We start from the raw sequence: 20,525 nt of genomic DNA, 5'->3' as shown, positions 1-20,525 counted from the left end.
TGATGCACAGTAAAAGATGGTTGTGAAATAGGTAAATTAATGTCCAGATGCACAGGTAGCAAAGTTGCAAAGAAAATGAAAGTGATGGTACCTGATCTGTGAAGACGTCAGATGTTTGTACCCCAAGAGTGAAACATGGGCTTTTCTGTGAAAAGTATTTGAATTTTGCAGCAACAACTATTCCAGATTTTTGAGAAACACATCACCCCCTGGTGTAGTGAGCATATTATTCCCATGCGCAGTGTTGATAAGGGCCCATCTGGGCTTGGCTGTGGAGGGAATACCCTGAACTTGAGCCTCCCACATCCCACGGCCATGGAGCAGCTTCACAGACTGAAGCTATGGTGATGATTTTCCTCAAGACAGAGAAATTTGGAAATGCTCTCAGCAGCCCTTCCACGTATCCAATAAAATTGATTAAGATCTGAAGAAAATTTCATTATAGTAATAATAAGCTCTACAACTTGTCAGCCAGATTACATTAGTGTTCTCTTAGGCATCATTAATGTCAGAAACAAGAAGCTGGACTTGAAGGCCATCAGCGTGCTCGGCTCCACTGCCTTTTGGTATTAGCATGGACTAGGGACAAGTACTGAGAAAGCAATTAAGGGTTATCTTGTTTCTCACGGTCTGGCTTGCAGTCAGTTGCTTCCCGTGGCTGCTCTTTCACCGGCTGTTTGGTGGCTGCAGAGTTACTCCTTCAGGAAAGCAAACAGATGGCTCTTTCCTCGCACCCGAAATGCGCCAGTCTCCATTATTCAGGTGCCACACGACTGCAGCAAAACAAGGCAGAAGCTCATGCAAAATGGTACACTCAGAAACAGAGAGCTGCTGCTTCTGGTCCTGTCGAACATGGGTGTCCCACGATCTCCACGCTGAAGGTATGTCAAAAATCAAAGGTATTATTGCAATAGTTTTCTGGGATGTTCTTCAGACAAAGATTAGAGAGAGCTTTGCAAGAATCAACAAAGAATCAAGGGAAAAAAATAAAGTGTCCATGAAGGACACCATAAACTGTGGAAGCCATCTTCTGTAAGTACCGAGGTTGCCAAAACCAACCTGAATTGCAATTACCCAGCTGCAGCTTCCACCCACCTCTACAAACGGCAGACAGCCTGGGGTCTCAGAGATTCTTCTTGGATTTTACAGTTTCCATCTTTTGCGGGAAGCTGCCTCTTTTGTGACTGTTTCCCGTTCCTTTTCTTCGGAGGCGTGCTCCTCCTGGGGCCGGGCTGGTCGGGGAGAGCTGCAGCATCCCTGGGGAGGGGACGCGGCTGCTGGGGGAGCGCGCGGGCTGGGACTCGCTCGGCATCACCTCCCCTCCCACATCGCCGCCACGCGGGGGGCACCTCTGTCACCCCACAGCCGCCCACCCCAAGCAGCGGAGCAGGACTGGCGGCTCCGTGGGGCTGCGCGAGTCCAGGGGGGGTCCCTTCGGCCCCGCCACGGGCAAGCCCAGGGAGGCCGTCTGCTTTCGTGCCGCAGCAAAGCTCGGCGCACCTTGCTGGGGGGTTATTTTTGAAGGGGTGATGTGGCATAGCAGTGGAGCTGGTGCGGAAACTCCTGGCTCTGTCCCCTGCCCTGTGCTTGGGTGGGAGGCGGTCGCAGGGTGCTGACTCTCTCCTGTCGGACCAGCAGTAGCTTCCCTCCAGACCGTTTTAGGACTGTGCTAATCCCCTAAATTTAACCAGTGATGTCAAAGGCTCATGTTAGCTCCCTGCACGAAGTCCTGCACCCACACACCCCGATGTGAGCCAGGAATAAGTCCGCCACCACGTAGATTTGAATCCTGTGCCAAGCAATGCCGCCTGATGCCTTTTTTCATAACGCAGACCCCTGAGCCATCGCCGTGCAGGTGGAGCAGCACCACAGCTCGGGGGGAAGATGATGCTGGGGCTGGGCAAACTCCCCGCAGGAGAGCTGGGTACGGCCAACAGTGTGAGGAGAGACCTCTCAAGGTAAGCTGGAAATGGAACCGTGTTATTTACTGATCCAGTGATGACCGGAGAGCAGGCGTGGGGATGGCTGTGTTTGCTTTGGCTGCTGAACTGACAAATTGGAGGAGGGAAGAAAACCCACTCCGGTGTGGATTTAAATGCATGTTGCTTTTTTTGTTGTTGTTTTTGTCATTAAAACTGCAAAGGAAAGAAGAGAAAGTTCTGTTCAAAACAAAATGTTGGATGGGGCTGGAGTTGACTGTTTCCACTTTGGGTGCCAGTAAAGGAAAAAAAGGGAAACAAAGGGCTCATTTCACTAAAATACTGGAAGGGTGGAAGCCCCCCCCCAGCCACCTTCCCATCCACCCCCTCCTTCCCTTCCTGCCCCCGAGAGGCAGAGGTGCAGCACCCCACCAGTGTTCGGGACATGGACAACCTCCCACCCAAGCTCAGCCCTGCGAGGTGGTGCCCAGAAAGGCTTTCCTAGGAAAAAGTGTCTGTTTTCAGACAGAATTTGCCAGCCACGGTGGGATGGCCTTTCTCATCCCTTTGCCTGGTGTGACCCTCTCTCTCCATTTGCCCCTGCTCTTTTTGGGGAGCGCAGTGCTTGCAGCTGGGCAGATGTTTAGCAGAAGACAGGCCACGGTGTGAAGGCTTCCCCCCCCCCCCAGTTCAGAAGAACTGGTGAGCAGGGTGAGTTGAGAGGGATGGGAGTTTTGACATGAAGGTATTTCAGTGGGGCATTGCCATTTGTGAGGATGGACTATTAGGGAAAAGCAGTCACAGCCACGCGTGGTGTTTTGCTGCCTGGGCAGGACGTGGGTGCGCAGAGGGCTTGAGCTGAGTTAGCACAGGACAACCATCACCTTCGCATTTCAGTCTGGCCGCAGGCTGTTGAACACCCGCTGAAGCCTGTAGCCCTTCTCATCTCCCAGAGCCGAGCGGCAGAGAGCAGCCGCAGCGTGGATGGTGCAGTCTTGGCTCGAGACACACAGACATCATGGGAAACGCGTGGAGAACATTCCCTGGGAGTAAAACAGCCTGAGCTATGGCTGAGAAGAAACACTTTTCTAGCTTTACCCTTTTTCCCAACTTCGCAGGAGGACCAAACCTCACCTTTATATTTTTTGATTTATTGATTTTGTTGGGAAAAGAGTTAGAACCCCAGATCGTAACCAAAGGGTTAAACATGTGGGAAGCTCAGGTCTGAGATCTGCATTTGAAACAAGCCATCTGAGGTCCCACCATTGCCCTGCCCTAAATGCTGGCTGCTGGTGCCTCCCAGGTGGCTTTTCCACACGTGGACTAAAAATTCCAGCCTCAGAAACTTTTCCTGGCAGCAGTTTTGTTGAAAGTGGTACATTCCTGAAATGAGGGGAAAAAAAAAAAAAAGATTAACTGATATTTTCCAGGGAAATATCAATTTCCCTGGCAATTGGGAGGCAGCAGGGTGGGCACAGGGACCATGGGAGCTGCTGCTGACCCCCGTGTGCAAGTGCCGAGTGGACAGGGCTCTTCCATGGGCAGGGAGAAACCCAGGGACCTCCGTGTGTCCTGGCCGCTGCTGACACAAATGACAGCCCTTCGGAAAACTGTGGAGGCCGGTGGGCAGGCTCCAGTGCCTGGGAAAAAAAGCAGCAGTGGAAACCCCACCAGCAAAGCCCAAGCCGCAGACAGCCAAGAATGAGCTGTTATAGCTTGTTCATGGGAGAAAAGAGGTAGATTTGGTCTCCTTCAGTTCCCAGCCAGGGCACATATGCAATGTTTTATCCTTCATGAAAAAATCTTGGAGGAAAAGCCTAATTCTTGGCTTTTCAGATAATGCAAGCTGTACATCCGATGTGGTTCACCGTCTCCATAAGGGAGTGCAAGGTGGGTTTGCAGGGGACTGTGCCTGCTTGGTGGGGAAAGAAGGGACCGAAATATGGAGGGAATCAAGGAGTGCCATCATTTGGGGGGGGGGGGGGGCTTGGGGTAAGTGGCTACTGGAAGGAGGGAAAAGGGAAAGGGCAGCCTCTGTCACACCATCATTTGGAGAAAAGCCATGGGATTGCTCTATGCCCTATGTTGTAGTTTAACCCCAGCTGGCAACTAAGCACCACACAGCTGCTCACTTACTTCCCCCCCACCCAGTGGGATGGGGGAGAGAATCAGGAAAAAAAAAGGTAAAACTCATGGGTTGAGATAAGAACAGTTTAATAGGACAGAAAGGAAGAAAATAATAATAATGATAATAATAATGACAATAATAATACTAAAAGAATTAGAATATACAAAACAAGTGATGCGCAGTGCAATTATTCACCACTTGCCAACCAATGCTCAGTTAGTTCCCGAGCAGCGATCCACCCCTCCCAGGCCAACTCCCCCCAGTTTATATACTGGGCATGACATCACATGGTATGGAATACCCCTTTGGCCAGTTTGGGTCAGCTGTCCTGGCTGTGTCCCCTCCCAACTGCTTGTGCCCCTCCAGCCTTCTTGCTGGCTGGGCATGAGAAGCTGGAAAATCCTTGGCTTTGTCTAAACACTACTTAGCACCAACTGACAACATCAGTGTGTTATCAACATTCTTCTCATACTGAACCCAAAACATAGCACTATACCAGCTACTAGAAGGAAAACTAACTCTATCCCAGCTGAAATAAGGACACCCTAGAAGAAGGTGCCTCCAATTTGCTCAGACCTACCTGGCACACTTCCAGGATTGTGGGTAGCAGCAAGAACAGAAAAAGGCTTGAGAGCAGTTGCTTTCTTTGGGGGAGAGGCAGTCAGGCAAAAATGAATGTATTTAATATTGTATTCTTAATTTATGAGTGGTAGCAAAAAAACATTAACCCTCTGAAAAGAGTTCATACCTATGATATCTGATTAAAGAATCATAGTGACCAACATGGGTAGGATTGACTGTTATGGTGAACTGCCTGGTAAAGCCACAAGAAGGTTTTTTAGTTTACTGGCAGCATCACAAACATCTCAGTGTTAAAGGAGGTGTCTTCTTGGCTCTTAAGAAGTGTAGGGCAGTTATTGTGTATCATACAGTACAAAGATAGAGCTATCCCCATCCACTCACTTTGTTGCAACTGGGGGGTCTGGTCCATCATCTCTTGAAGTCAACAGGGAGAACATTGCTGAGCTGAGGAGGTCTCTCTTTGCCCCACAGCTGGAGCTGTTTCCACTTAAGAAGTGCTACCCACCAGTGGACTGCTGATGAATTTTTCAGTAATGTGCATGTGAAAGTCACAACTGCCTGTGTATTACCTCAAGGGATGATTAAATCACCCGGTGTCTCAGTCTCCAGGTTGCAGCTGCACACATCCTGTTAGACACTGTTCTTCCATAATTGACCTGAGCAGTTCTTTATGGTTGTTCCTCACCAATAGCTCATACTGGTTACACGGCATCGCTGTGTTCGTCAGAGTGTCTTGTGAATCACCAGACCATGGGGTGGATAATTGCTAGTTTGGTTCCTTTCTGAGATTTTAAATAACATGCATAAATCAAAAGCCCCTTATTGCTACAAAATGCAAATCTAAAGAATACTCAAGTAGTAATGTGAAAGGAGAAGAGGAGCTGGCATGCTTCATATTTCAACTGCCACTGCAATGCTGATATTTTTATGGTGGAGACAGTTTTGTTTTCTTAAGCAGCAAGTAGACCTGGCTGGAAAACGGCATTTCTCTTTTATGAGATATTTAGAAGTTTCAGGTTTTGGGTTTGTTCTGTTGTGGAACAATCCCAAGGTCTTTAGGTTTTCTCAAGAACTGAAGCAAGGCAGGGGCTTGGTGACAGGGACTCACCCTCCACCACGCCACATCTGAGACTGGTGGCCAAACCCTTGCTCAGTGTAATTAGTGGCGGGGGCTTACAACTGTGCCATCCTCATGCCCAGTGAGCAGCTCCCCCCATACCAGTGGGCAGAGGGGACCCTGCGTCAGGCGGGGCTGAGCCCTGGATGCATCCAGGTGCTCCTGCAATTAGAGAGGGACCTGCAGAGGATGTGGGCCGGGAGGTGACCGCAGCGTCCCACTGCACAGTTTGCAGGGAAGGGCGGGCAGCCAGGAGAAAATTGGGAGAAAGTGGCTGATGGCTGCATTTCTTTGATCCCAGCAGCAAGACGTTAGGTGTCTGTGCCACGACTGACCCTGGAGGCAGAGAACACACCCTCGTAAATCAGCACCGGACTCTTGGGGGTAAGGAGACTTATTTCTCTTGGAGAAAGGAGGAGGGAGATTTGCTTCTCTTCTCCCCACCACCACAGCAGGGCTTTCACACTCCATTTTAAACGGTAGACAGGAGCAAGCTTGCGGCTTACTGTTATCTTGAGGTCCCACTTGGTCTGCTTTTTAAACATCCCAGCCTATACAAGCAAGACTTGAGTCTTCCCTCTTCCACTCATGTCAAACCATCAATGGGCATCCGTCTGCGCGCCTGTCCAACAAGCGTGAAACAAGGCCAGCTAGGTGGTCAGCCAGGACCTGGTGGCCCCGCGCCAGCACCTCCCGAGCACCAGCATCTCCCACTGACGGAGCTGGGGCTGGGGTGCCCGGTGGCCCCACTCCCGCAGCCCGGGGAGAGGCGCGCCGGGTGCCGGCTGAGCTGGGAGCGAGCGCGGGCTTGCCCTTGGATGGTGAAATACGGGACTGGGGGAGGGCAGAGCCGTGTGTGGGTGAGCCGCAGTGAGCAGAGGTGCTGGGTTAACCCTGAACTGAAGGAGGACGGATTAGGAGCCAGACCAAGTGTGGGATGTCATATCCCCTACGTGCAGCCAGATAAGGAGGGAAGGACAAGGCATCCTTTACACCGGCCACTGAGGTCTGGTTTTGCCATGGAACTCCTCCCACAGTTGCCAACACCACCGCCGCCTTACCAATCCCTTTCCTGCTCTTGTCTGATCCTGGGGAAGCCACTCAACGAGAAGCCAGTTGGATTCCCTCTTTATTTTTCCCTGCAGAGCTCTGATTTTGTTGAACACAGAATGACATCCCCAAAGGCAGCTTCCTCTGAAGAGAGCTGTAAATATTTTATGTCTAACTTAGTCCTCTGAAAAATACTGCAGCTTAAACAAAATGCTGAAGCGTTTCCCATCTGCCAGGAGAGATCCTGCCCGAGCCTCAATTGCACTGAATGATGTACTTGGGTTTTTGAGCAAAGAGGGTTCCTCAGCCTGCTCTTGTCCTTAACCAGGGAGAAAATTAGGATGACTATGGCTGTGGTGTCTGTCGGGGTCTCAGTGAGACAGAACTCCGCTCTGATTCTCCCACCGCCAAGTAACCAAAGAGCCGCTGCCCGTCTCTGCCTGCCCCACAAGTAACCAGAGACTCCATGCTGCCTGCGGCTGGCCCGGGACTTATCTCCTTCCTCCCACCAGCCACGCTTCCCTCCTCTCCCTCGCTCGGCACAGGTAACCCAGCAGTGTTACTGAATGAGAGAGCATGATGTGCACGGGGCAGTGCCCAGAGCATGGGGACGAGGGACAGACCAGCACTCAGCCATGAGGCTCTGCTGCTGCCCCCGAGAGGCAGAGGTGCAGCACCCCACCAGTGTTCGGGACATGGACAACCTCCCACCCAACTTCAGCCTTCAGCTGCCCTGTGAGGTGGTGCCCAGAAAGGCTTTCCTAGGAAAAAGTGTCTGTTTTCAGACAGAATTTGCCAGCCACGGTGGGATGGCCTTTCTCATCCCTTTGCCTGGTGTGACCCTCTCTCTCCATTTGCCCCTCTCTTTTTGGGGAGCACAGTGCTTGCAGCTGGGCAGATGTTTAGCAGAAGACAGGCCACAGTGTGAAGGCCTTTCCCCCCCCCCAGTTCAGAAGAACTGGCGAGCAGGGCGAGCTGAGAGGGATGGGAGTTTTGACATGGGCACCCAGGTGCAAAGACTCAGGTGATGTGGCTGGAGAAGGGACAGGAGGCTGGTGACATCCAGCAGCATGCCCTGTCCCCAGCACAGGGTGGGAAGAGATGAGAGACACCCCCTTTGTGGGTAAACCCTTCTGCAGCAGATGCAACGCTGTGCAATGACTGCTCATCACCGCCTCACCCCGACTCACCCTGGAGCTTGGCTTGGGCTGCAACCCGTTCCATTTGTCTGCAAGGCAGATCGGTGCCGCTGGCTGTAAATCTGCCAGGGAGCTCATGACTCACAGTGTAAGAGCCGTGGAGTGCCGTGAATTACGCGACGCCGACTGCTCACCTTTCTGAAGGCGGTTTTGGCTCCCCAGGATGTTTGTGCAAGAGCGAATGAGCCTGTGCCACGGCAGGGCGACCGCAGCCCCGCACGAACATGCCGGGAGGAGGGTAAGAGCGTGTCCTGTGTCAGCAGGCCTGGAAAAGCCATCAGGACTTGATGTCGCTGTAATTACAAGCCTGCTATGTAGGATTTTCTTTGAAAAAACAAGCTTAATCCAAAGCCTCCATTGCACATACGTCCATCGGTTGACATCCGTCCAAGCGGAGTGGTTTCTCCAAGTGTCTCCCAGTGCAGAGCCAAAGCCTTGGGGCATCCCCATCCTTGGGACGTCAGCACCCCAGGGGCTTGGTGGGAGAGCTTTGACACTGCCAGGGCTGCTCCTGCTGCTTTGCAGCTGTGGTGAGTGAGCCTGCGTGTGAGGATGGTCTTTGGACATCCCAGCATAGCCAGGGCTTCTCTCAGCTCCTCACCCGTGCACAGGCGGTGGCACAGCCTGAATCTTTCACCTCCCCACACACCGGCTGCCGCCACAGCTGGCACCAGTTGGCACGGTGCTGGCAGTCCCCAAAATGCCTCTTGGTAAGAGCTCGGATGCTTTTTCCTTTGTGGTCAGAGCTGAGACATGCCTCTGGAGGAAGTGTGGGAACGCAGGGTCTTTGAGGGTCTTTGCTCCCTGGCTGATGTCTGCTGCTCCTGGACCCGCTGGCTTCCTAAATGCACAGGCAGCCTGCAGCCCACCTCACGCCTGGCAGTGTCCCAGCCTGCTCACGCCGGTGCCAAGCACGGCCAGATACTGTCGGAGGCATTAGGCAATGCTGGCCAAAGCTGGGATGGGGTGATAAAACCGAGCCCCAGCTGGAAAGAGCAAAGGCCACTGATCAGAGTTGGCTCAAAGGCTGCACGGCACATTTCTCTGTGTCATTCAGTGCACACGGGTGCTTGAAGCCCTCCTGGTCCTGGGAATGGGAGCTGTTTGCCTCCCAGGCATGAGGTTCTCTGTCTAACGTGGTGGCTGGAAGTCCTTCACAGCTGAGCTCATAATTTTGAAATCGCCTCCTGAGTACCGTAAGCTGTCAAGAGAGGTGATGGATGGAGCTGGTCTTTTGGGAGATGGAGCAAAACCCAAGGTCTGTTCACATCTGCCTCAGGTGCATGGACTGCCTACGCTCAAGCGAGCTTGCTGTTGTCATGCACAAATTGGAGCTTCACTTCTGAGATGTCCATGTTATAAGTCATCTGGGAAAACTGGCAACTCTGAAAAAACATTGCAGGGTGTGAACATCTGCTGGAGCCATTCACTCCATAGTAAGCCCATATTCTTCCTTGTGAAAAGATGGTGTAACCAAGGCCCCCTTCACTGTTTGCTCTTTGTTCTCAGCCTTCTCTCCTCCCTTATGTTTGGCACAAGGGGCTTCTCTGGGAAGCTCACCTACATGGTATCCCATTCTCTCGTGGTATCTATTCCACTTCTGAGACTGCCTGAGGTGGCATTTGATCATGGCAGAAATCCCTTTCCTGGTGTCACCTTTCCCCAGGTGCTTCTGACTCAACGGAAAACCCAGGAAGACACTCGCCATCCTTATCAAGATGTAACTAGCCCAGACACTGCCGCATCACATCATTTTTTCAGCTTGTATCACTGATGACTCAGCCTCTGTTAACAGCAGTCATCAGGGACCATTTCACCCTACCTTTCCTCCTGGCCAGAAGCCACCCCGTAACCCGTTGCAACCCACCCAGCTTCAGATCAGCTCTTCCAGCGCTGTGGCTGCTTTCGAGACCGTGCTGCTCCTTCTCCTCGGCACTCCCTGCACATGCTGCTGCAAACTGCTGAGGAAGGCAGGAACCAAAGCGGACAGCCCAGCAGCTCCGCTAGCTTTGACATTTGGGACATATGAATTAGCAAAGCCTCTGTTCGAGGTGATCTCCTTGCAGGGCTACTGCCGACCGTCGAGGGATTTACATGGCCAGTCGGTTTCTTTTTCTCCTCTGCTGTGCTTCTGTGGGTTACTTTCCCAAAGATAATTATATGGCTCAGGAAGACAAACGCATACCTCACATACTTGCGGGAACCATAATGCCGATAGGTGGTGTAGAGCATTTTGAAGCTCTTTGAACACACAAGAGCAGCTGAATTCCTGTGACTTACCTACCCAGACCAAAGCAAGTCCAGGCAATGGCTGCATAGTTTTCGTGGAGCCCTTACCCAAAGGAGGACAAACGTCTCCCCAAGAAAGCTTTGGTCTTGCAGCACTAAGGCACGGACACTTTTTGTCACCAGAGAAATCACGGGTGTTTTGTCAGGTAAGATTTACCATTTCTATTTTATCGGTTTTTGAAAGATCTTGTCCAAACAGGCTGGAACGGGAACATTTTCTACTATGAATGCAAAAAAAAGGCAGTCGTGGGCTTTCTGAGACATCACAGGAACAGCACAGAGAAATCATCCTCTCTTAAATAGATAAGTAATTGTTACTGCTAAAATAACCTGGTAGCTAATCACCTGTGAAGATAACTGGCAGAAATGAGGTGTGGTGGTGTTTGGTATCGCTAGTTTAGCACAGAGAGCTCTGCAAAAGACACAAAGGGAGACACAAGCTTTGCTTCAAGTGCTTTAACATTTGAATCGTTGAGTTGCAATTCAATTTGCTGATTTTGGAAGAAAACCATGAGAAGTAAGGGCAATTTTATTCCACATGGTAACTTGGAGGACCTTACAGATCTTAAAACCACCCCAAATCTAGGTCAACATGCACACCCAGCATCTCCTCTACCTTATCATCAGAGCAGTCCTGGAGTGCTGTGAGGTGGCTCCTGGCATCCTGTGGGATGGCTGGGACAGGCTTGTGAGCTCCTTTGGGACTGTTTCAGGGGGTACCCTTGCTCAGGAGTGAACGTAAGAGCTTGGCTGAAATTGAAGCTAGTATTTTCAAAGCTTTTCAAGCTTTTGTTCTTGTTCCTGGGTATCTGTGTAGACGTGTGTCCCTAGCTAGGGATGACCTTTTCAAATGAAATCATGACATGTAAGTAGGGATGTATTTATTGATTTGCCTCCTACCTTTATATCCAAAGGTATATAGAGGATATCGAGGAGCTTCTAGTGCCTGTCCCCATCAGTGCGGGTGATCTGAAACTACCCACCTGCCAATCTCTCCCTTTAGATCAGACTGGGACAGGTCCTCCAAAAGGGCTTTGTCATACAGAGGGCTTATCAGAAATGCCTTGGGGTCCCTGAGCAATGCTGGGAGCCTGCCGCCGAGCCCCTTCCCACTCTGGCTGTCCTCGCAGCCCTGAACCGAGGCAGGGGGAAGGCAGCTGCACTTTTGGGAAGGCTCCCTTCGGAGGGGATCGTGTGTTTCCTGGCTCCTGAATGTTTTTGTTTGTCGGGGCGAGGGGAGCGATACAACTTGCAGCTTGTCCTGACGTGCCTGCTGTGTGTAAACCTGCAGCTTTCATAAAAAGGGCTTCTGTCCTGGGGACTGTGGAGCCTTCAAGCGCTTCTTGGCTCCAGGCTTCTCCTTTAGCTGTCGTAAGATCAGATTAATGATGTATTAGTTCGAGATAACTGCCATGAGATCATGTAATTAACTTGTGATCATGCTCTGTGCCAGTTGGCTGAAACTCGCCTCTTTTAAAAAAACCTCTTTTAGACCAGCTACAAATAGAGCTTTTTGAATGATGGCATTAACAAATAGCTCATTAGTCACTTTCGGGCTAATTAAGGGAGAACACATCCAAGGCAGTAAAGAACAGCAGTGTGTGATTAAAGGCTCTGTGGTACGGTGGAAGCAGTTTATCACCTTGTGCCCTGCACTGTGGCCGTTGTGCTCCCAGTTACACAGGATCGTGATGGACCCCTCCAAGGCCTGATCCTGCCCTGCTCAGCTCCATAAAGCTCGGTCAGACCTTCTCATTCCCGCTCGCGTTGCCCTTGGGCAGATGAATAGCTGTGGAGAGACGGGTGCAGAAAGGTGATGCCTCCGCAGGGCAGCGATACCTGCCCAAGAGCAGCTGCTGCTTGCCTAAGTGATGCGACTTCACCTCGGCACTGCTCCCACATTTGGCATACATGGCCTTTTTGACACATAAAAGTTTTGCTCCAAGCAAAACTGAAGATCAGGGGACGCTTTAACTTCTTTGGACTCATTGGGAGCGGGAAGAATCCAGGTTACTGTGTAGGCACCATACGGATGTATACACTTTTGGTGAGTGCGGGGCTGGACATTTCCAGCCCATGCCTGATGAGAGGAAGGCTGTTTCGCTATCCCAGTATTTTTGCAGGGCGCTGGGAAACATCCCAGGGAAAGGGATCTGTCTCGTAACATTTAATCCCATGCGTGGCTGCTGCAAGACTGCTGCCCAAGACCTTCTCCCACAGTCTGCCCGAGCTCTTGCCCTCTTCTCCAGCTGAACCAAGCTCCCTTCTTCAGTCCCTGCTTCTTGCCTCAGCCTCAGTCCTGCCTTGGCTGCCCACCTCATCCTTTTGGTGTGGCGAAGGTCCATCCCAAACCCTACAAATTGCTCAGAGGCACAGGTTAGGGTCGGTGCCCTCTCTTGCTGGAAAACACACTAGAAACGGCTGGCCCCCACTGCAGGGTTTGCAATGTGAGCAGAAACAGAGATTTCTCTCCCCTGTCCCACCCTCCCTTTGGATACCTTTGGGTATCCAAACTGATACCCAACCCCACGCTCCTCGGTGTTCTCCCTGCTGCCCCATCTACCAGAGTTCCCATGGCTGGTGGCCACGTCAGCCATTGTGTAGCCCTTCCTCTTGCCCCAGTCCCTGCCGATGCTCGCTCCCCCTTTGCACGGGGCTGCAACATGCTGGTGGTGGCTCTGTAGTCACCCGCCCTGGCCTGGTCACCAAGCCCTGTGATGGTGTGGCTTGGGGCTGCTCTGCTGCCCAGGACCCAGCTGTGTGCACCCCACGCTGCCCAACTCGCCTGGGCCAGATCCTGCTCAGAAGGGTTCACACGTGAGCTCTTCTTGGGTGCTTACAAGGGGTTGGAAAGGTTGTTCATCTAAACAAACAAATCATTAAGCGCAAAGGGCTCCTGTGTGCTGCTTTGGGAGCTCGGGCCGGCAAGGAGGTGTGTGGTTTTCACCTACCAGCCCTAGGGGATCACCAGCCCTTGGTGGTCACCAGCCCTTGGTGGTCACCAGCCCTAGCAATGCCCAGATCAGATTGGACTGAGCAGCTAATGAAACCGTGCCCTTCTTCATTCCTTGTGGAGGAGAGAAGTAGCTGAGTCTGTGTCTTCTGGAAGATGCCACTGATTTTTGCCCCATCAAGTAGGTGGATGCAGCTAGAGCTCTGAAGTTAACTGTACGCAAAGAGATACGATAGCTCAGAGAAATGGGAGATCCTTCATACGGCGTCCGCGTATCCGCTCAGCAGCACCTGGTTTTGGTGAGCCGCATGGATGGAGCCAATTTTGAGGGCAGTCCTTGGCAAAATGCTGCCAGCTTCTTCTTGTCCTCCAGATCAAGTCCCTGTGTGGTGGAGCATTTAGGGTTTGACACTTTAATCTCTTGTCTGTCTGGGTTAGTCTCAGGTCATTAACTTTTATTTTCCTGCCGTTCTGGCCGTGTGAATTCTGAAGTTTATGGTACTAAAAAAAAATCCCCGTGTAGCTGCTGAGTGCCCAGAGAGGCTGTGTGGCAGATTGTCTTAAACTGGAAATGCTCCAGAAGAGGAACTTAACTGGGGCTTGTCCTCCGACAACCACTTCTGACAGATTAGAGGGGTTGTAAAATATTGCTGAAATGGTCATTCCAATATTACGCTATTTTATTCTGCAGTTTGGAAGAGATTTGCAGGTTAGACCGAAAATGGACAGAGGTTTGTGATCTGTGTGGGTGCTATTGAGGTATACTGAAAGCTGTGAAGTAAAAGGGGTCTTAATTCATTCAGCCCCTATTATTTTTTTATATTGTATCACAATATGACACATAGCAGGAATGTGAGTCAGGTCTTTTCTCATCTTGTTTTTTCTTAGAGGACTGGTGGAATCTGTAGGTGTGTAAAATGAGCTCCCCCTGCCCTAAGTGAAGACTGAAGACAGGATCTGAGTGCAGGCACTTTCGAAAATCTGACATTTGATTTGTCGTCTTCTTAAAAGATGGAGGTAATAGGTGTTGACTATTGACTGCAACAAGGCTGAGCGCTTCAAGCAGCTGGAGCATAACCCCCAGCCCTGGTGAGACACCAGGCAGAGCAGCAATGCCTCTATCTTCAGCTTTGCATTTTAGTGAGAAGTCTATTGCATGAAGGTTAATGCAGCTAGTGGGCCCTGGTCTGTGTTCGTACCCATCCCTTTCCCTCCCATCCCACCCTTCTGGGTGGCCGCAGCGGTAGGTGGGCACGACAGATGCTCTGTGGTGAGACAGGGACCACAAACCCATCCCTGACCCCGTGATGCTGGCCATGGGGACCTGGCACCACCAGCCTCTGCTGGTGCCAAGCTGTGCTGTGAAGGGAAGGGATGGATGCCCCAAAGCTACAGCAGTGACTGAGGTTTATGATCTTTTAGGTGTTTCTCGTTGCTGGTATTATTGTCCCCAGTAAATTTTGGCCTTTGCTTTCTCTAATATTGGTTGGACCTTATGTATCAGTAAAGTCAGAAGTTTTGCGTTTGCAATTAATCTTCTGTGTGATGGGAGCTCAGGACTCGTGTCTGTACGATTTCATGTCTGTATGATTCTGAGCAGAGGGGGACGGCGGGCAAAGAGCTGAGGTCCAGAGGTTTGTTTTTTTCTTCTTTCAGAGAAAAGAGTGAATATGAAAAAGCCATTTTATCTTCTTTGATACATTGCCCTTTCGTTATTTCTCTCTTATACTTTTATTGAACTTGCAGACAAACCTCTCCCTTGGCAGGTGGAAAGAAGAAATTGCCAGCAGTACACATTGATGAGATGCCTTTCAGTAGTGGAGCTGTACAAATAATAGGTTTTTCATTTCAGTGGCTGAACGGAAAAATTGAAAATACTTTTTTGGTTTGGGTCACCCCCTAAAGGAGAATGTTTCTTTTCTTCTTTGATTTCTTTTCGTAAGCATGGCACGAGACATTCTGGTTTGAGATTATTTAGTGCTTTTCATAACTTAAAAAAAGAAGAAAAAGGAAAAGAAAAAGCAAACTAGGTCACTTTCAAACCAAAAACATCATTTGAAAGAACAACAACAAAGTTTCATTTTTTAAATGTCAAAATGGAGCCTTGCAGCTTTTCTCAGAACTTTTTTTCTTCTCTTTCAGCTAAAACTAATTACATATTCAACCCAAATTCACCCAGAGTCTCAGTACTTCTTAATTGCACTTCAGGTGAATTTGCTACATAAAAAAACTCCAGTCAAGCTCCACCTGCACGCGGCAGTGACCTGTCCTGTTTGCTGCTCAGCAAATGCATACGCACAAGTATTTAATTCTACTTAATTAAGGTGTTGAGCAAGAGACCATGTGAAATGACCTCTCGCAGGTCTGGCCAGCCAGGGAAGCACCGGCACAGCCATGATTCACCCTGGTGAGACCCGGCAGTGTGCTGGGGCAGGGGCTTGGGCTGTGCAGTGCCGGGAGCTACTGGGGCCGTACCCCAATGTGGGGCTGCTGCCCCTTCCCACAGCCCCCCCAGCTCCAGCATCTCCCCCCGATGGGATGGTGGCCGGGAGGTACCAGTACTTGGGAAGTGCAGCGGTATGGCTTAGCCGTGCTTCGCTTCCCCGTGGAAACAGGGCCCATCCATCTCTTTCTTTGCCTGGATTCCTAAGGAAACAGTGCTGGTGTGATGGTGTCCCTCCACTGCTACCTGCCCATCCCTGAATTAGGGTCCTGGCAGCATTAAATTACAACAAATTCCTACAAATGATGATGATGAAAATCAGAGGCTGAGTAGGGATGCACAGCTGCCAGTGTGGTGAGTCTCAGGGGACTCACCTCACCATGAAACCAGCTCCATTGGTGCCATTCGGGGTCCAGGTTTGCCTTAGACAATGCTACGGAAAGTCCCTGTTGTCACCTCCTCTTCAGCATCTTCCCACAGAGACAAAAAAGCTCTGCAGTAACTTTTTGTTGCATTCCAACACTGTTGTGTGCTTCCTTGATAAATTAGAGGTTGTTGATGATAGAAGGACTCTATTCACTCTCTGATCCCCGTAATCCTGAAAACTTAGGGAAGCGTGAAATGCCTCTGTGTGCCTACCCAACCAGGGATGCACAGGTCCAAGGGGTCAGGGAGGGAAAATGTCTCCACGTATCTCCATGGATTCCCAGCTGCAGCAAACCTGTAGGTAGCACTGAATGCCTGATAGTCAGGAAAATAATGCAGTGTCTATGCCAGAAAGGGACTTTTTGGAGTTAGGAGCTTCAGCTTTAATTGCTTAATAATCTCCATCCTTCCCTGGTGCCTCACAGCCATTGCTCCAGGGCTGGGGCAGTTGTGACAGCCAAGCGGCCAGTGGTAGCATCGGCTTGTAATGTGTAACTGGTAACTCCCAGCCTGTAACTCCTGTCCATGGAGGGTCTGGGATGCGGGAGCAAGGGCCAGCACCCCTGTCCACTCCCCTCACCGGCCAGGACCCCATAGCGGTCAGGTGGGCACATATTGCTGAGAAACACATCCCTGACAGATGCCCTTGTGGCACATCACCTTGCTCAGAAATAAAAACCCATCCCTGCAAATATCATGAGGGATCAGGAATTTCTAAGCATTGGTCAGACTGACAACAGAAAATGGAAGAGGTCGAAGCATCGGTGGCCTTTTGACACAGCAGGGACACTTGTCGATGTGATAAGTTGAGGCTTGGCAGAGTCAGCTACTCCTTGGTCCAATAGTCCTCTGTGAGCCACACAGGTTTTTTTCTTGATTTTTTTTTTTCTTTTCCTTTTTTCCTGAAATATTGACAAGACATTTTCCTCTGCTGGCCTGAGCTTCTCAGCAGCTGGCCATGGCGCAGACCACAACAGGCACTCAGAGTATCTTCTGGTTATTCCCCAGAGAGAGTGGCAGGAGGCATTGCAAGCAGATCTTTGATGCTGCCGATCAGAGATGGACCCTGGTGAAAACTGGAAGCTGGATGAAAACAACTGGTTGTCTCATGGTGGGATCCATCCCTTTGCCAGTGTGAAAGGAGGTAGGACATGATTGCTAGTTTTTAATCCACCCAGTGAACGTGCTGGGAGCCTTCCCGATGTGCTGCTGCCATTCACTGTGCTGCCAGTGGTCCAAGGAGTTTTGCTGGGCTGTGTCCACAGCACGGCAGTACTCACTATGAAGGTGGGAAAGGTCTGACCTAAACTGCTGTGTCTTGCCAGGATCTGGCACACTGACACACGCACTCAATCTGTGGCTTGTCTTCCTTCTCTGGAGTGGCCTTTTGCCAAAAAAAAACCCCTCCAACACCCACCTTTTGGCAAGTTGATACGCCACTTGTGCTAGAGGTGACCACCCTCATTCTCCACAAGCAGGACTCTGCAGGTGGCAGTGGTTGGGGAGGAGTGAGGAGGAGAGCTGGTAAAATATTCCCTTCTCTCTTCAATCTTATTTGCATGGGGCAGTTCAGGATGGCTCCAGGGAGACATGCTGTCCCAGCAGCGACAGGAGGGCTGAGGGCTGCCCCAGCTGGCGTGCCCTGTGCAGGACCATTCAAGGTTTCAGCCCACCTTAGCAAGGTACAAGACGTCCCAGCCCAAGGCTGGGGTCCATCTCTCACCAGAAATTGCCAGTCTCAGGAAAGCACTTGGGGCAGGTAAAATGGGGAACAGCCAGCAGACCTATTTCCTCTATCGGTACGTCTCTACCTCATTTCCAGCCAGCTGCTGTAATCTGCTTTTTAAACCCCGTTCGAACATTTGGCAGAAGCAGCCACATGTGCTCCCTGCTCAGCCCCAGCTCCTCTTCGTCACTGGAGGTCCCCGTCCCACAGGCCAGCACAGGGTCCCCCTCCTTGAGCAAAGCTCCTTCTTTGGCTGGGACGTGCTGTGCTCCAGACTAAAACCAAAATAAACCCACAGCCTTCCAGATGACAGCACCTTGGGAACGGAAACATTTTGCTTTGATAAAATGCTTTGCTTATCTCCATCTGTTTCCCTTGGCTTCCTGCTGATAGCCCAGATGCCTGGGGAAGTGGAAAGGGACAGGCTGAGATGCAGCATCACCTCCTTTTCCAAGAGATCTGAATTAGATAAGTAGGTTTATGCTTTTGAACCCAGCAGCCCTCAGTTCAATCTCCCCAGCCAAGCACCACTGGGTGGCATCCTTATTATAGCACATCTGCTGCTTCTGCAGGTACCCAGCCCAGGGCGGCTCCAAGGGACCAGCACAGGGATGATTGCTGCAGTCCATCCTTTTTTCCCATTAGGACAATCTCTGCTTCTGTTATTTTCTTAAAATCTTCGCCATGCGCATGGTCCGTGTTACTGTTTATAGCTGTAACAGTCAAATGCCTGTTGAGTTCAGGATCCCACTGTGCTTGGGTCTGTAAAGCAGAGGAAGGCAGAGTCGCTGCCATCAGTAGTTTATAAAAATCGAAAACAGTGAAATGTGGATACACACTGGCTTTTGGTTTTGTGTGCAGCCCATTGCTATCCTAAACTAGTGGCTCACAGCTTAGTCTAACTGATGGGCCTAACAGCATTTTATAGGGGGTGCAAGATGTCTTAGAAATGTCACAGGTATGGATTGCTGTATGGTGTCATGCACCTGCCCTTCTTAAACATCCTCCTTGAACCCCCTAGGAACAGCCCACAGATTCCAGACCAAAAGGTTTGTTAGTCTAACCCATGCATTGAACAAATGCCATGAACCTGAAAGGAAAAAAAACCCACCAAAAACCCAAAAGAACAACAGAAAAAGAACCCATCCTCTGCAAATTTTTTTTTTAAATTGCATTGAGTTTTTGCAATTCAGCAGCATTTTGACATTGTAAGAAATGTTTGAAAATAATGAAATCCATACCAACTCCAAGGCATAAATGGCATTTAACATTTGGCCATATGCTCCTCCGTGGCTGCAGGTCTTTCTGGCAGTGAGGGATCCGCGTGCGCTGCGCTCTGCAGCGGGGAGCAGACAAGAATGGGTGGGCTTGCGATGGGATTGGTCTTGGGATCCAAAATAATCTCCCACAAGCTTTTGGTGAGAGATGCCACTGGCTCAGGGGTTTCCAGAGCCCATGGTCTAACCTGCCACAGGCACTGAGTAACAGCAATATTACTATCAGATGACTCAAGGGTTTGCTCAGCCGCTGAAAAATCCCAGCCGGAGCATTTTCCGGCTCCCGCTGGTTAAACCTACTCCAGCTGCCATTGTCGGAGGAGACTGTAGCACGCAGGAGAGCTTTGCTGCGGGCAGGATGGTGCCGGCCATGTCCTGAGCGCCGGGCGAGCCAGGGAAAGGGAGCGGGGAGCTGTGGCACAGCTTAAAAGGAGAGCACAGCCGGGGATCTGAGCGTGGGCAGGGATGGGGCAGCAGAACTCTTCCTCTTCAGCGATGCTGGAGAGGGGATAAGGGTTCATCCTGCCAAGTCTCCATCTTGAGCTGATTCCAAGGTTTTTCAATAACAGCTGGTTTAAAAAGACCCCACAAAAGACATATGAAGGCTGTCAGGGGTGAACTGGAAGCAGGCTGAGCAGGGGCTTATCTGCAGTGTGATTAAACCAGCATTGTCACCCCAGCTCGCCACATCTACCTCTCCAGCTGACCTACCCGAGCATTTGTTCTTCTTCCCTCAGACAATGAGCTCTCCGAAGGTGCCCCAGCCCTCTTTGCTCTGGATCAGCTGGGTAAGTCCATGCGTGATACATTTTCCTCTTCCTTTTTTCCTATGTAATTAGGGGGTGACTTAAAACACAGGGCAGCCACTGAATGCTTTCCACTGCATAAATTTATCATCACCCGTGCCTCCTTTCTGTGTTGCTTTTGAATGCCAACCACCAGAGGGATGGAACAGCTCGATGCTAGATGTGTTTTGTACCTTTCTGTGTTAAATTGATGCAGATTTTTTTCCCTGGGGAGAGAAGCTCTCACCTTTCTGGTGCAGAGCGCTCTCGGATGCTGCTGCTTCTTAGCTGGGGGTTTGAGGCTTAGCCCGCGGCTGGCACTGGAGCTTCTGTTACTTTCTGGTGTCTTGCAACACGATGAGGGTTTTTTCCCCCTGGGAGGCAGAAGTAGAGGGGTGTAAAGCAAGAGTGAAGAGTAAGACACCCAGGGAGAAAACAACCTCAAATGGGCATGGGAAGCTGAAGGCTTCAGAGGCTGAATCCATGGGGGAACCCTATCTGGTAGCAATCTCTCCTTAAGCCCAGGGCCAAGGTCAAAAAAGATGTGTTTCTCAGGATGCGTTAGAGGTGCTCAAGGTAAGGTGGGGGCGAGGACTTGAGCTGCATGATGGGAAGCTTCTGCAGGAGGGCT

The 20,525-nt window shown here is 50.7% G+C and overlaps 1 protein-coding gene across 3 annotated transcripts in view; it reads left to right on the top strand.

Moving 5' to 3' along the window:
• AMOTL1 (angiomotin like 1) overlaps positions 1–20,525 on the top strand; it is a 104,683-nt gene that overhangs the window by 12,852 nt on the left and 71,306 nt on the right. Inside the window, exons 1-4 of one of the 3 annotated variants that reach the window (XM_030042646.2) lie at positions 806–881; positions 1,833–1,958; positions 17,115–17,250; positions 19,847–19,897. The exons of 1 other annotated variant lie outside the window; for it this stretch is intronic. In XM_030042646.2, the coding sequence (XP_029898506.1) occupies positions 17,166–17,250; positions 19,847–19,897 (136 nt within the window). In that variant the 5' untranslated portion in view covers positions 806–881; positions 1,833–1,958; positions 17,115–17,165. Of the gene's footprint in view, positions 1–805; positions 882–1,746; positions 1,959–17,114; positions 17,251–19,846; positions 19,898–20,525 lie in introns of those variants that run through there. One more of the 3 variants, XM_030042647.2, reaches the window with a different exon arrangement.

This window comes from Aquila chrysaetos, chromosome 19, assembly GCF_900496995.4.
Source record: "Aquila chrysaetos chrysaetos chromosome 19, bAquChr1.4, whole genome shotgun sequence".
In the NCBI taxonomy this organism is placed as follows: domain Eukaryota; kingdom Metazoa; phylum Chordata; class Aves; order Accipitriformes; family Accipitridae; genus Aquila; species Aquila chrysaetos.
Note: the sequence above shows the minus strand (reverse complement) of the source record. Positions and strands in the feature narration are given on the sequence as shown.